Below are 17,108 nucleotides of genomic sequence, written 5' to 3' on the forward strand. Positions count from 1 at the left end.
CCTATAGATTTGCTTATTGGAGATTTATTCTGATTTTCATAATTAAACTATTATTTGGGTAATATTCAAATATTCGGCTACCTTCGTACGTGCGCAAACGAAAAAGAACCAATAGACATACAGTTACAAGTTTAGATTTAAAGATATAGATGGCATCAGTATTCAGTGGCTCAGTAACCCTATAAACAAAAACATTTGCCGGTCTCCTCGACTATCCCCACTCTTCATCTCGATAAGCCCATTCATTCTTGTATACTGTGTTCGCCGGTATTCTAGTATCCGTTGACATCGTGCATACCTGGCTCAACGTGTTGCTACAGATAGATATTGTTTTTATTTTTAAATTAAAGTTGGGTATTTTTGTTCAGTTTTGTCTAACATGCTTGTTCAGGCCCAAGGCCTAGAAATCCTAAAACCCTGTTAGCAATAGCCAATGTGTAACAGTGGGTTTGGAAAAAAACATTAATAGTGTCTCATCCTAAATGTCGGAAGCCTGAACGACACAATTAAATCAGGTGATTAGATTTTGTTTACAAAACAAGCAATGGATTTAGGCATATTTTCTAGTATTTTAAGAGACAAACAGTTTAAATTAGATGAACAATCTAGTAACTATAAGATAATAGAAAACTGTATGGAACTGTTTGTTCATCCTTCAATGCCACATTCTGCAGATAAGAAAAAAACAATAAAGGAATACTATGAGTACCAGAATTGTGGTAAGTTTTTTAATTGATTTCACTAATGACGAAGTTTATAGAACTTGGACAGTTTTGAAGAGGATCTGATATCTTTATAATACTCGATCAACGTTTTAAGGATAATAATTTATTGACTGGCATGAATTAGAAAATTCGTAAACAAATTAAGGCGATTGGTTTCAATCTCGTCTTTTTGTCTCGGAAAAGCTATTGTGTGTAAACATAATAAATAAGGCGGAACGACATAAGCAGGCTTAGGGATAAATTGTATAGAGATAGCGGGGTATTTTATTGGCGAAACATCAATACTGTAGGATTCATCCATAAATATTCCATTTTCGAAGCTGTCTAAGCCTGTTTAACCTTTGCATTCTAACATGATTAAATTAATTTGGCGAAGGAGTTGGGTTAATTATCGCAAACCCTTTAGTGACTAATTATGCCGCAAACGGTTATAGAATGTTTTTGACATTTGCAATATAGATCGATAATAAATTGATAACGTAATTTTATAGATTCGAATTTTCTTATTTTGTATAATATTCTACCGTGTTAAAAATATAGGTCGTATCTACATTTCAACTTTTTACACCTGCATCTTCAGCTTTTTTTGTACTCGTGAAATTTCAATGTTGCATCTGGTCTTTTCAGTGATTTATATGACATTAAAACTTTTTTTGAGTCATTCATAAAAGTATATTTCAATTTGCGAAAATTCAATTATATCGAAATGTAATGTCACTTAGAGACTTCTATTCTTAACACGGGAGTTACGGTTCAATGCAAGATTTAAGAATTTTCTTGGAAAATTTGTTTGCTATTTTTAGCTTATATTGCAATGCGTAACGGAGATTACACGGAAGCAGCGTACGCTTATTCGCAGGCGTTAAGCAGGTGCTATCCTTATTCGTCTCAGGCAGCTTACAGCTACATTCAACGCTCTCGAATATTTGAGAAAACGAAAGATTACAAATATTGCTTGTTCGACATCGAACGAGCATTGCAACTTCCAATGTCTGAAATTGTGCGCTTGGATCTGATTAAAAGAAAGGAAAATATTGAAAAGCTGAGATCTATAAAAACGAAAAAGAGACAAGAGCCGGCAGAAGAGCTCGTACTGAAAGACGGTGAAAATGAACATTCATCTGGTACGAGTAAAGCTATACAGTTGGTTAAAACTTCGAATAATAATTATCATTACGAAGCAGCGAAGCCCATTGAAATAGGAGATGTTCTAATGATGGAAGAATCTTTTACAATATTTTCTTCAAATACTAAGAGTAACGCATGTGCAGAGCGCTGCGATCATTGCGCAAAAAGGACCGTTGCGCCAATACCGTGTGAGCGATGCTGTTATTTTTTCTATTGTTCGGAAAAATGTCAAAATGAAGCATACGAAAAATATCATAAAATTGAGTGCTTAATTAACTTGAGCGAGAAATCTCACAGATGCTTACGATTGCTATTAAACCTAACTGATTGCGGGAAACAGCTTAAAAAAGCCATAAGAATCGCTACAGCTCTGGACAATAATGAGGAAGGCGAGTGTTTATTTTTTTAAATCTACTTAAGGCGACTTGTGCTATTGATTATTTTTAACTTGGTGGTGTTCTTTAAAAATTTGTAAACAAGATGTTGCAATAAAAGCTAATGCCTTTAGTTTAATGATATTTACCCAGGTGCGGCAGAAATAACTGATACCGATGACCAACTTTCTGCTAATATTAAAGCGGTGCTATCTCTCTGCAAGTCTGTAGATAAGCCACTAAATATGCAATTGGCGATGTATTCAGCTGCTTTGGCATTAACTTTGCGCAATCACACTGATCTACTTCGTGGATATAACGATGTCGTACCGGTGGCTAAATTAATCTTTCGGTTGAATTATGTACTTGCACGACACTTGAAGTCCGTAAGTATTTGAAATTCGTCTTTCTTCTATTTCTTCGCTCAATAAAGAAATGGGAAACATTTTAATGTATGAATTTAGTCAAAGCCAAGACCAGGGAGCCTGACTTCTGTAACTGGTATATTTCCTAAGTATCAGTTATTGACTCATTCTTGTAGTCCAAACACAGTCTCCTATATGTATAATAATAGGTACATTGTGGTACGTGCTGCGGAAAATATAGATCCAGGACAAACGGTAGCTAAGGATTCATTATTCGACTGTCAATCGTGGTAAATGCTTTTATTTTACAGTATTTTATTTCAGATTACACGTAATTTTCTGGAAGAAGATTCCTTTAACCTGAGTGCAGCCGAAGTGAAGTTTATTTTATCGTTCCTTAATAATATTGGATGTGATTGCGGATTATGCTTTCACGATAAAGATTTAAATAGTAGTTTAACCAGGAATTTAGGTAGCCATATATCACCAAATTTGTTAAAGAAACTACGAGCTTCTCCGAATGATGTTAATAATCTGTGGAATCTCTTAACGGTAGTTAATAAAATACCACATTCCCTTGAGAAGGAGATACTAAAGTTTGCTATTGAATACGCTTCTGAAGGGGTGGTATTTCCAGTAAGTAAATATATAAATAAACCCTAAAATATTACTACTTTAATTGATGTCATCCATTCTGCGTATTACTTTATTTTCAGCTACTACAAAAGTTTTATAGAATCTCTTATATACTTAAGTAATCATAAATTCCTAAATGATTATTATTGCACGAAGGCAACTTTATCAGTAGTCGTTTCCACAATATTATATCCCGTATAAGTTTTATTTACGGGAGAAAAAATAACTTTGAGTTTTATTAATGACTTAAATGTTTATTTTGCAAGAATGTATTTAAGTTTCGTTAACCTATTGCTGTCAAAGATTTTACAGCAACAGTACTTTACCTGTTAGAAACGGTCTCTAAACCCTTTGGGAAATTATTCAGCCTCGGAAATGCTAATTTATTAATAAAACTGATGAGTAATGTTCGCCTTTCACCATAACTTTATCAAACTCACTCGATATTATTGTATTCGATATATGCTTACCGAATAAAGTTTTAGAAAAAAAGAAAACTTATACAGAATGTGTCACTTAATTCGCCCCCTAGGGTGGACGTAAAATTTCATTTGTCTTCGCAAATTTAAGAGATATGAATGTTTTCACAAGACCTTTCTGAGAGTACTTTGTATTTAGTTCCAAAAAAGTTAAATATACAAAACTAATATCGAAGATAATTGAGAAGTCTTACTTCCACCCTATGCGATAAATTATGTGACACATCTTGTATAACACTTCCTAACAATAGTCGAATTTTCAAATTTGATTTTTGATGCTACAGTTTTTGATGTAATGATCAGTTATCTGTTTATTATTGTAACATAATGTTAACAGCCTTGTTGTGCAGGTATATTAGCGGTTCAATACTTTGTACCTGAAATTGACAATAAAAGCAAAGGAAAGTAACTGATTACCTAAGATTGTCCATTTAATTTGAAATCTTGCTAGTTTTATTTTTTTACTGGTTGATGCGCATCATCAGCACCTGTTACATCGTAAGACGTGCTTCTGTTACCATTTCTTCAGTGGCTCACGAAAGTTCGAGTTATGAGCGTCTTGACGACTTCCTATTTTAACTCAATCTCTTCTTGAATCAACAAAAATGTGCTATAAAAAAAATACTGGAATCTGACTATATATAGAGGCTTAGACTTAACGAACTACCAACGAAGTATTCATTTGCATTTTCAATGTATTATCATTAATATTAAAAAACATTATAGATAACGTGCCTTAAGACTTTAAAAAAGTAGATTTTATCATATTGTAAATATGCATAAAATAATAAATGTATATGTGTACACGTTTTTACTATATATACTATTACTTGTATTATTGAAAAGATTAATACTTCTCGATTGAGTTTCTTCTTTCAAGAGCAAAATAGCAAATTGATGCGTAAAATAGGAAAATGTAGCAAGAAACAGAGCGGTAAATTGAAAGTGATTACATTAAAATCAAATAAATGTTAGTATAAATTCAACTTTCATTCAAAATTAGAAGCTATTTTATCGGTCTTTGATAATAGCAACATCACTGCTCACTTTATAAGACCAAATTGGTATCTCTGAATAGACGCAACAGATTTCCTTTCCAATAAAAATGTCAATTACCAAGGAGATTTTAAAAATGATGCTGAAGAAAAAAGAGACATAATACAATGACAAAGGATTGGAGAGAAGGATAAGTGAAAATAAAAGTAAGGTGAAAGAAAGAGATAAGAATTTGAGCAGTGGCTTACTTCCTCATCGTGCTACAATTTCCGTGAGATTTTCTACTCTTCAGGGAGTTGCAAAAATAAGAAAAGAGCCGCTAGAGGTGACTGGAAGCGAGTAGAAGAAAGCCCCACCACGTGGGTCCTTGTTAAGGCTGAGCAAATCACCAGTACGCACGTGTACGAACAAACGAGTCCGCGGTCTCTTCTTTTATAGTTCAAGACCCCGCGGAATCCCTATTTTCTATGGAGTTTGCACCAGGGAGAACATTAAATTCTGCGGACGCTAACTTTTATACGCCGCGAAATTGCAAATGCGTTCGGAAACTTGGACTTCCATGGCCGACGTTTCTTTCATGACTAAAGTCGGCTTAATTGCACCGAGGTGGATTTATAGCAAAAATTGCACCAGCATCGCCCCTGTACTAACTTTAAATTTTTCACAAAAAATACCAGTAGAGAATTCCTTGCACAAATTGTTACCAGCTAGAGCAACACTGTATCATACATTTCTCTTTGTCGTTCTAACGTTTTATTATTTTTTTACCAATAGCCCCCTTGATTGTTTCGCAAAACCAATAAAAATACATGCAAAGCTAAATTAATGCTTGCAAAGCTATATTTTCTTCCTCTGCTTTAGAAAGCTATACTCAATTGGTTTGTATCCAATAATAGCCATTAGGGGAAATGCAGAAGCTCGCGTAAATGTACAGTATGATGAAAAGAATTATGATCATACGTTGCAATGTTCAATATTGATAGAAGGTAAACGCCATTTGTAGCAAGGGCATAATATATTTCCTCCAGTATTTTCTACATGATATTGCAAAATACTACGGAAGCTAGCAATTTGTTTCTTATAGTAAAATGAACTCAAACTAATCATATAAGAACACTTAACACCTTCGCATGGGCTTTTCATTTAAACCAACACTGCAGTCGCTCGCCCTGCAATTACGTATGACGATCATTCTTTTCAAAGCCGTTTACACAGAATGGGACACATTTTGTAGTATGTTGCAAAAGCTAATAAAACAAAACTCTACAGTTAAATTGTTCCGCTTTCGCAAGAGGAAAATACTCGGTGATAGCTAAGAGTGAAGGGAACGCATTGAAACTATATCTGAGAGTTACGGAATACGATGCAATTGTGTGACACTGCCAATCGCCAATCAGCTCTAATTAAGACTTTGGAGAATTGTTGCGAAATTAGGTAAGAGTTTTCTTGCCCAGCGCATTTCGATCGATATACTGACATTTTTTCTGAATACAATCACGAAGAATGAAGATAGTTAATCTACTTAAGAGCACAAGTGGGCGAGCTTTATTGGGACAAGGGTGTATTATTTTGCAACAGCAAGGCAATATTTCTTTTTCACAACTCGCGGTTAATAGGGCAATTAGCTTACACTCAGAGTCAAGTAGGCGTATCTAACAAGTGCATCTGCACTTATAAATATTCCTGCAAGTAAGTGCAATAAAAGTACTTTACTTATATATATAGTAGTCGGCAATTATTATTTTTAATTTGGTAAGATTAGGCTTCGACGCACAGGTACTTAGCATTGCTTTACAGTTAACCATACAGAGTGAAGTAGGAAGTCAGGCGTTAAATGCGAACGGTATTTTCTCTATTGACGCATACAGAGTATTATGTCTCTGTGAAAAATATTGTGTCCATGAATTAAACTTATTTAGATCAATGCTGAGATTGTAAGTACGTTTGCATTCGTATACTAAGATACGCTCGTACCGTCACCATCCTGACTTCGATTAGAGAACTCTAATTACGTACACAGTTATGTCTCATGTAATATATATATATATATATATATATATATATATATATATGTATACATATACTGTTATAAGATTTTCATTTAGCCGTGGGCTTTAAGTAACGGAATGGTTAATCATGATTTTTGCCGAAATAGTATGAAAAATAATTTGTGAAAGGAGCGTGTAGTATTCCCATAAGAAAGTTTTCATATGTGTAAAGAGATGTTCTGTTAATGGAACGGGTGCTGGTGTGCTCTTACTCTAATAAGGTATAGTTTGCTATCGTGCTCAGCCCAACTTCCTTCTGGTAGTAAAGAAGTGGTAAGTTCAAGGCAGGTAGATAACGGGCTCCATTACTTTCTGCCACAGTGGGACAACATAAACAGGTTTGCAGCGTCTTGCCCAAGGTAAAAATCAACACGCCAACCGACCCTGAAATATTAAGATGCGACTACCGAACTATACTCCTTGGAAAAGAAATTCTATTTTAGCTTCAACACAAAGGAAATGATTCTTTTAATCATACTCTTTTGTCTTAATTATGTCTATTCCGATAGACGATTCTATAGATACCGAGTTTCTTACTTTTATTTCAACCATTTCAAGTTTGAAATTACCTACTGCAAGAATGAAATAATGTTGACAATTCAGCGATAACAAACGCGATATATGCGAAGTATCTATCCACGAGCAGTACCTCTCATTGAATTTAGAATTTGCTTTATTAGATTATCCCAGAGAAGTTGGGAAGATTAGAGTTTTCAAGGTGGTAGAATGCAGATCTTACAAGGCGAGTTCAACAAAGCGCTTCCCTGTCTCGAGCGAAAGCAAATTTAACGGCGTGAGTGAAAATCGCGAACGAGGCATTCATTGTTCGGAACAGCGCTTGATTTGATTTAGAGAGCTTCGAAAAGCAATTAGGCCAAGGCTGAAACCCTACCAAGCTGCTACACTTGGTGTGTCCAGATAGTTGTTATCCAGCCTAGGGTTTAACATGTTTATATATATGTATGTATACGTGGCTGATGTGTACTAATTAGTACTCACATTTGTTTTAAACTTTCTATAAACTGAAACCATTGATTTACAACATTTTAAATAATATAATACTTAAGATGTGTACACCAAATTATGAGAACTAGGATAAAATTATCTGAAATTTGAAAGTCAAAAGTTTTTTATTTAGAAATCGTGTTTATAATTACATTTATTGACCTTGAATATTACGTAATTGAATGTAAACGATAGTATTCAATGAACAGGTTCTTACAAGGTGACATGAAAACCAATTATAAATAAACGATACTGATCTGCTCCGTGTGCTTAGATCTGTCTTATATTAAGAGTAATCAAATAAATCGTTATATCTATAGTAAAATTCGTCAAATAAATCGGAAGCATGAGGAATATTTGACGAAAGGACAAATCATAATTAGGAAGTTTATAGACAAACATTACTGGTAACATGTAATGTCCAGAATTCAACAACTACCTTGGAATATTAACAATTGAGGATACGGATGCAGGAATAACATAAGTGCTCTTAGCCTCCTTTTGCATCCAAGCGCATCAACTGGGCCCTCTATATCTGACCTACTTATACTTGAATATGCTTGCATAATAAAAGGTCGGCGGAAGCGCCTGCCGTTTCATGACTACTATTCGTTAGTCTTCTTCATTTTTATCTACTACTACTATTTCACAAGCTTTTCTTCATACACCATCGCACTTGCACATAAAAATCTACCCAATGTACAATGTATAAGTCTTAATTGTTACATACGTTATTTGTTGCAAAGCATGACAGCTTTCGTAATTTTTCAAAAATTAATAGCATACCTACTGTTTTATTACTAAAACAAAAATAAATTGTATATTTTGTGATTATGTATTTAAATGCCAAGATCAGTATTTTTTTTAGAAAAAATACCGTGTAAACTTTCTTAAAATAACAAACTCTTATTTAGTAAAATATAGCTCTAGAAATTTTTCGTAGCTCTTCGTGGTTTGAAAAAAAAACCACAGCGTTGCACTTGTGAACTTAATATGCCTCAGCCTGGTATTTTAGACGACCAAAAGCCCTTTGCTTCGGGTAAAGGTTGCCTGTTAAAGCACAAAGCTGCATAATTAGAACCAAGAAGAACACTAGTTATTTATTTGCGTAATCCTTTTCCTCTAATTTTATTTGCTTTCATGTGAAATTTTCAGGCCAATCTATACACATATACATGTATTTGTACTATTTTGTACTACGTATTTCCTCTTGTACAGTTTCATCCAACTAATAGAAAAACTATAATTGTATATTAAAAAGTGGTTTCGAGATAGAGAGAGGTAGATATAAATGTTTAAAATCCAGTATATGAGGGAAATAATAAATTAAGTAACTTGTGTTAATTTTCATAAAATTCAGTTAAATTGATATGTTCGCCTAACGGTTTAATTATTATAAAATATAAAAGCCCTTTCGGCGCAGAAATAATGATAAACTCTCAATTTATTTCCATTTTAAAATATTTTCTCTGAAGTGAAAAATTCTAATATTAAACATATATAATGTTTTTACCGTAGGTAGCCTAAACTTATTATTCATTTGTATGACTCATGAGTCATGACAAGGGGTCGTCGAACCACCTTCTCTCTTTGTACATCATGGTAGGCAGGCAGACAAGACAACTGGCGCGGAAATGCATATTCTGCAGGTTGAAACAAATAAAGGGTCCACTGGGAATAAGGGCTTGAATATATTATTATATTCCCCCGGTAACTGCGTTTTTGTTCGTTTAACAGGCTAGCACGTTAACTTGTATACGACGCTACGACTAAATAATATTTGTATTTTTTAATTATACCTCGTATAAATATTATATATACGTCAAATGTCCTCCTTCTTCGTCCTGAAATTAATATCAAATCCTCGACACTTTTATTTCAATATCATTGGATCATTAATTTTTGTAATTTTTAATCTGGCTATAACTATATATATATATATATATATATATATACAGTTTTAAAACTGCTTTGTATACACGTGTAATAGCAATATTTGAATAAACCAGCTGCTCGTAGAATGAACAAAAGCAACAATGGCAAATTTTGCTTTACCAGCGTTTATATGCAAATATAATTTATAAATTAATATTTCGATAGTTAATATGTTTATTGCTAGCAAATATAGACATGTTCGTTCAAGTCTAACGAATTGCAAAGTAATTATAAAAGCTACAACATGCTTACTTGCACTCCCTCTGTACTTTTTAGCGGTGGGTAACTTCGTTTAAAACTCAAGTAAAAGTTTGAGGGGAAAATCTTTGCGCTAATATTCGAGTTACGAACGTGCAACCTCTTACCTTGATTGCTTTCTAAGTTTTTCCAATCTTGTCGATTTTCGCGTTAGCAGAATGATGGCCCATCTTATATGATACAGGTTAAGCTTTAAGCAAAGCTATTAGTGATTACTGAATGAATTAATAAATGTGAATCGAGTGCAAAGACTAAGCGAATACTGAAGAATATAGAAGGAAGTGTAAACAGTATATTATTGATTACTTCACTGCACTCTTATAAATATTATAATATATTCCATTGAATAACACAAAAATTAGAGAGCGAAGAAAATTGCGAATCTAGCATTTCTCTTTTGTTGAGTGAGTCGAAGTAATATCGAATAAATTTCCATTTCTCTCTCTCTCTCTCTCTCTCTCTCTTTCTATACACACATAAATACATGTGTAACAGATACAACAGCAACATCTGTAGTTTGCGATGAGCAAATTTAGGAAAAAATGAGTTTTCGAAGCATATAAAATTACTTTATTAAGAAAAGTCGGTGGGTTGAGGCGCGATCGATTGCTGCAGGCTAATTTTTCATAGTCTTTATTAGCGGAGTGTTTGTGCTTTTAGAAAGTTTGAGCGATGATAACGGAGCATGTTCACGCGATAAAAATCAAGAGAAGAAAAAGTTTCATCGACGTAACTATGTATATTATAAACTTGTCATATTGGACAAAACAGCTGCTAAAAAGACGAGACTCAAGATTGGTACTCGTATTACAGCAGCTTTACACCTGTAGCGAGTTTAATAAGCTGGAGAAAAATATTTAAAGCTTTGCAGAAGGAAGAAAAAATAGAGGTCCATACATTTTTTATCGATTAAACGACATGAAAAATTGTTGAGTCGCAGTTAAACACAGGGACCATATCACCATTTAAATTACTGTTTAGAAAAGTTCAATGTAAAAGCTAAAGCGCGATGTAAACAGAATGTTTACAAGTTCTACAATATATAGTATAGAAGAGTCAAGAGAAAGAGAGGTTAGTGGCATAGCGTCAAGTTATGGAATTTATGCAAACTGCTACGTAAACGTCGCCTATGATGGAATATATTCAAATGAGCCGCCTCCTTTCTGAGCAATTAATTCCAAGAGCTTATAGCCTATATGTTCTTAGCCTAATTATGAGTCTTGACATTATGGACTATGGGCGATATTGAAGGGCACGAAATTTCCATGCACCACCCAAGAGTTAAACCTGCACGATGGACCTGTGTGTGTGTGTCGATTTCTATAAGAACTATAATCTTAAAATATACTCGATGAAACAATAAAGCGAGTAATTCGACTGTCGCAACGTTCGGATAATTATTGTCGTTGGCGATAAATGAGCTCTATTTTTATATAACTGGACAGGAAATTTGAGGCAGTTTAATTGACTTGGTCAAGCTTCTTCTTATATCATTAATACACGATCTGGTAACTTTGCACGAGAGCCTTGATACAATTGGAGCAAAGCTTCATTGCATTTACAGGCTCTGGCCGAGTTGAAATTGAACGGCAAAAGTGAGAGCGAATACATTTGGAAGGTTTTGCAATGCATTCAAATGATACGGTGGACCGTGCGTTTGCTCGGAAATTGTGCATATCAAAGGGCCAAATATGCATATAGGATTCCTTGAAAATACCTGCACAAAGGAGTAAGTATATGCGCCATGATTCCCAAGAGTCGTTAAGCGAAACTTATTTTCAAAAGTACCGGAACTTAAAATACACCAGTCATCGCTGGCACACATCCGTTAAATTAAAACTGGTAAAAGTTTCAGCTCGGTACAAATTACTTTCATAATCAATTTTTTCTATTTCACACTTTAGCACAACTAATCAGAAAGCTCGTGTATATATATATATATATATACACATATAGCTACAAAATCAAGCTGTGCGCTCTCCCATTACAAATCGTTGTCACATTCCAAGTTAAAACTTTTAGTGGACTGGACGGCAATTTATAGCCTTCGTAAAATAAACGTAATAGAATTTTTTACACCCAAACGAGATCTCCAAAGTCTTCTTGTTTGTCAAAAGAAGAGAAAACTTTTTTCTCCGCTCTCTTAAAATCCTCGAGTCCAGTCCAAACACAATACTTGTGGAAAATTAATTCAAAGGCGTAGAGCGGAGTTACGCAGTGTCTCGTCCGTTGCAACGCGAAATGAAGCTTCCTGGATTGTAATCCAAAGTTGGAAATACAAATGTAAATCGTGGTAAGCCAATCGATCGAGTCCAAGCGTTGGTATAGTAGAGTGTTAGAAAAAATTACGTTGAATGGGAAGAAAGGTGAAATTAAACAATCGTGGGTTTAAACGGGCAAGCGATTTGAGCCGCAGGAAGATTGAAAGATAAATTTGAAGAAAGGGAAGAAGTTGGATTAATCAAACTGAGTGTTCTCGGCGCCTATGTGGTCTAGCGTGGTCCAAAGTGGTCTAACGTGGTTTAACATAGTATAGCGGCTAGTTGCACTCCTCTCAAACCGGTTTACCAACACTTTTGTAATGCGATCCCTCAAACACGGCCGCTCGGTATGAAGAAAGAAGGAAGAAAGGAAGGAAGGAAGGAACGAGCGAAAGAAAAGAAGAAAGACGTGAGAGGATAGAAAAAACAGCTGACGTTTTCACGAAGAACAGTATCGAGAATGAAGCGCCTGTGGTTACGGTGCGTCCGTTTTCCTTTGCTCATACGCGCTCGCACACATAGCAAAGCTTACGTGCGGTGACTTGTGTGTGTAGTACGGAAAGAGGAGGGCCAGACACAAGCAAACACACGTATAGTCTTGTATACAGGGTGTCCCAACAATCAGAAGATGCTGCAGTATTTAGTGGGAGAACCATCTGAGAATCCTTTCAATTTTTTAATTTTATTTTTTTATTATCCCTTATATATGTATATAGTCTTTTGGAAAGTCTTTGCGTTTGTTTCGCGGAATAATATAAGCGCAGTTTTGCAAAACAATGGAACAACAAATATGTTGATTTCTATTTTAAAAATGCAAGGTGAGCTTCGCATGTTCTTCAAGACTCCACCAAAGTCAAGTCAATGTCGCACTCTGATAAATTTCTAAAAAGCTTCCAAGTGTAGACTTGGAAAAACTTGAAACGAGTGCGACCCACAGCGTACATTTTTGAACGTGCAGGGAAATTTGTGCAAATGTGCACGTGACAACGTAAGAATTTACTTGACATTCTTAATAGAGTCGTGTTCCGAAGAACACTGAAAGAGTATTTTCGTCGCATTCCACCTTCAATTTGGTCAATTTTTAACTTTGGAATTTAAATTTATCACTAAAACTAGTCGTACCTCATTTTAAAACCTTCATATAACTTTATAATTTGTAACATAAGTATGCGTAAAGTAAAAAGTTTTCAAATTGTATACAGAGTGTATACGTTAATTCATCCCAATGTGTGGAGTAAAAATTTAATTCTCTCTCTCTCCCTCTCTCTCCTTAATTATAATATAAAGGATACTGAATTTTGTATAAAATTATTTCGGATCCAAGCAGAGTTTCAAAAAGGTTCCTTGAGAAAAATTGATATCTTTGATAATTATGAAGATGAAGGAATAATTTTTGCATCTACGCTATGGATCAAATTAAAGCAAACACCCTGTATTTCACTGTTTCCAGACTTTTACCGGCACCCTGTATATGCACCTTTGCATGCGGCCCACGCGAACCTTGACAGCCATTGCTCGCGGGGGCGCTTGCTCGTTTGCTTGCCTGCGTGCAACCACATCGTATTCATATACACAATAAACTGCGGACCAAAGTATTTTCGCTTTTGAATCGTGTTATTCCTAACAAACGCAAATTTCCTTCTCCAAATTTTCTAATATACTTGTAATATATTAATAAAACAACTCGATTCGCGAGAATGAAATTTCATTGAAATATATCCGCGTGGAAGACAATAGTGGAAAAAATAAAATGGGGTAACGTGAAATGTTAATAGAGTTTATGCTTTTATCGATTGAATCGGATTAGAGAAAAAGAAATGAAGAGGACAGAGGAAAAAGTGAACAAGAGTTGCTTGGCTTAAGGTTTGAGATCATTAGGCATCGATCGATAAAGGAAACAATGCAAAAAGTAAAGCAAGGCCAATAGCCCACTCGCATCGACATTGGAAGTGGTAGCCACAGTAGAAAGCGAAGTGGCTGAGTCTGGATAACGCTCGATCGAGTCGTGAGTTCGTGACTCGAAGATTCAAGACGAACTTTCGTGTTGAGGATTCGTCCGACAGAAAGATCTATACCTCCTGTTCTCCTTCTCATTTCGACCCCCATAACACAGCTCTGTCCTTAATTACTTCTTTCCTTCCTTTTATCTTCTTCTCCCTCTCCTTCGGCTCTCCTATTCCTTCATCTTTCTTCAAAGCTGCTTTTACTTACTTTACTTATATGGCGTAATTACCCTTTTTTCTTCCTAATGAAATTTCCAACACGCATCTTTTACCTCCGTTCCCCCTCGGAACTTCGTCCCTTTTACTTACCATTCACCCCCCCCCCCCCCCACCCTCTTCATATCCCCATCCATCCGCTCGCTTTTCCAACGTGCATAGATTTCTTTGACATTATGTATAGGCTGGTTTAGAATCGATCTCCTCGTATGCGTAACGCTATAATACCCGTAACGTTTTTGATCGCCCATAGATATAACGTTGTACTTGTTTCAACGACCTGCGATTGAGTTCGTTGACCCTATATCCGTATTTCCGCCTATTTAAAACTTTCATAAGGTTCCCTGTAACCTGTTCAAATATCGACATCTACAATACACCGAATCATTATTATTGAAGAGCAGATAATGTGCATTTTAGTATGTACATGCCAGCGAATGGGCTATTTAGCTTTTAATAATCAATAAAGATAAAAATTCAAGTACTTTCATGGTTTTGTAGGACGAAAAAACTTTTAAAAAACTGTCATTCGGGTTTGTAAATATTTACTGAAATATAGCCAAAATATCTGCCGAATTTTTAAACTATGGATTATTATGAAACAGTAGTTTATACAAAATATATTCTACGTCTATATGTATATGAATATTTGTGAGTTACGATGAATTCAATGTCCATAAGATTTATTAACATTCAAAAATTACTGTCGTATATAAGAGTACGAACCAATAACAATTGAGATTTTGCAACAATTTATTGATGATTAAAATTCATGAGATATATTTGAGTAGCGTATAGTGAATATAGTGAAGCACTGCAGAGTAGATTTGAATTACGCGATTGAAAACCCATAAACTGAATAGATGAGCAATCAGGATGCTTCGTTAGAAGAGTTTTACTGTTTAATATCACCTTGATTTTCGCGAAAAATCCTGTACGAAAACAATGGTTCATCCGCAAATATTAGAAAAGTAGCGAGAGCACGCAGTATGTGTTACGATTTGTGATTACGAAGAAAAAAAACAGTTAAGATGAAATCACGAAGGAATACATAGTGGCGCGAAGGTCACGCTGTAAATGAAAGGCCGAAGACCCGCACGTAATTGCGAATGTCCGTTCTTCTACCATGCGTACTTAGCTGCCACTATTTGCGCTAAAAGCAAAATCTTCGCCATTCCGCAATTCTTCGTGATTAATTTCTTTAGCTCAAACCTCATTCTGCCCCTATTTTATCTTTTACCGAATTATCCTTTTTAAATACAAACCATTTAAGAGTGAGAAGAATTACGCAGGTGAAGAATATCCGTAGTTTTACACACCTGGACTGATTACAAAGTAAACAAGAACCATTTGAAATTAATATGAAATGATAGGGAAATCTACTCGCATATTTCCAACGTAAAACGGATAACGTATCAATTGGTTCATAGAGACAATTCTTTTCAAGAATTTGGAACATTTCCATCTATGGCGCATTCGTTGCTAAATACCAGATTTGAAACATTTGTCGTGATCGAATTATAACAGATTGGTAAGTAAGCAAAACAATGACACGAGATTCCTGAAAGAGAATTGGTAAATTGAAGTGTTGTAAAAGAAGCTTTTCCCTCCGATTAAATGTAAATGCAAAAGTTTTCGAGAGAAAAGTAAAGAGGATTAATTTTGGGGGAGAGAGGGTGGGAGCTATGACAATATAGAAGAAAATTGTAACGTATATATATATATATATATATATATATAGAGAGAGAGAGAGAGAGAGAGAGTACGAGGATCGAGTGGACGGAATGCAAAGCGTGCTGTTGGTAGCTGGTATGCGTTTGGCATGAAACGGAGTAGTATATGCACATAGTGTTGTATATATATATATATATATCTTATGGAATGCCTTGGTACACTCACCCAAAACATGACGTTAAATCCAAAGATGACATATTTGAGGCAACAGCTCACTTCACTGGTATCTCTTCGATACTTTCTCACAGCGGGCATGGCTGAGACACATTGATCAATCGGTCGTTCGAAACTTACGCATAAGGGCACGCTAAACTACCGAAAGCAAAGGAAATATAGGAAGCGACTGCTCTGTGTAGCAACAGACGACAGAAGGATATCTGACCGGCACCGATAGCCAGATCAGCGATCATCGGTGCAACATTGTTATTGGTCGCAGGATCTCCTTTAATTAGCGATATTAATTCTTCGTAATTATCACTAAAGCCGAAAGCGGGCCTTTCCCTCAGGCCTCGTTCGATCAGCTGATCAAAATAACGCACCGTAACGCAATTATATTTAGCGCCATTGTCGCGTCACCGCGAACGCTGCTCGACGCTGGATCAACCAGACCAGACTACCAACTACCAACCCAACAGCAAGTGAACCGAGCCCGAAGCAAACCGAACAAAGTCGGAGCGGAGTCGGAACTCGGAGTCGGGCACTCGGGCCTTTCCCTATCGTGCGCGCACTCGCTCGCTCTTCACCTCCATCCTATCCTCGCTCGCATCTCTTCCAACTCCCCCTGTACTCCCTTGTCCCCTCACCCCCTCCCATATTCCCACCCCCTCCAAATACCCTCATCAATCCCCACTCCTCCGGAGAACCTCTAACCTAACCTGACCTTACAGCCCGCGTGTTTCCTCCCCTCCACCACCCTTCCTCCCACACTCCATCTTCCGTCTCTCT

General features: G+C 35.7%; 2 protein-coding genes across 6 annotated transcripts in view; one reads left to right on the forward strand and one right to left on the reverse strand.

The window, feature by feature from the left end:
- The window catches only part of LOC136785880 (tetraspanin-5-like), a 125,808-nt gene extending 108,903 nt beyond the window's left edge, over positions 1-16,905 (reverse strand). For all 5 annotated transcript variants that reach the window (XM_066747212.1, XM_066747211.1, XM_066747214.1 and 2 more), the window contains exon 1: positions 16,329-16,905. In XM_066747212.1, the coding sequence (XP_066603309.1) occupies positions 16,329-16,418 (90 nt within the window). In that variant the 5' untranslated portion in view covers positions 16,419-16,905. The remainder of the gene's footprint in view (positions 1-16,328) is intronic.
- Positions 283-4,111, forward strand: LOC136785882 (SET and MYND domain-containing protein 4-like). Its single transcript, XM_066747220.1, has 6 exons — positions 283-719; positions 1,529-2,242; positions 2,381-2,613; positions 2,692-2,847; positions 2,917-3,228; positions 3,309-4,111. The coding sequence occupies exons 1-6, from the start codon at positions 545-547 to the stop codon at positions 3,348-3,350; spliced, it is 1,632 nt and encodes a 543-aa protein (XP_066603317.1). The 5' UTR covers positions 283-544; the 3' UTR covers positions 3,351-4,111.
- Positions 16,906-17,108: the final 203 nt, after the last annotated feature.

The sequence above is a fragment of the Prorops nasuta genome, unplaced genomic scaffold (assembly GCF_024137725.1).
Source record: "Prorops nasuta isolate Cenicafe-Biocafe unplaced genomic scaffold, Cenicafe_Pnas_1.2 PNAS00003, whole genome shotgun sequence".
Taxonomy (NCBI): Eukaryota; Metazoa; Arthropoda; class Insecta; order Hymenoptera; family Bethylidae; genus Prorops; species Prorops nasuta.

Coding starts and splice junctions, on each gene's coding strand:
- LOC136785882 (XM_066747220.1), top strand. CDS start 545: ATGGATTTAGGCATATTTTCTAGTATTTTAAGAGACAAACAGTTTAAA. Junction 2,614..2,691: donor TTGCACGACACTTGAAGTCC/GTAAGTATTTGA, acceptor GTATGAATTTAG/TCAAAGCCAAGACCAGGGAG. Junction 2,848..2,916: donor ATATAGATCCAGGACAAACG/GTAGCTAAGGAT, acceptor ATTTTATTTCAG/ATTACACGTAATTTTCTGGA.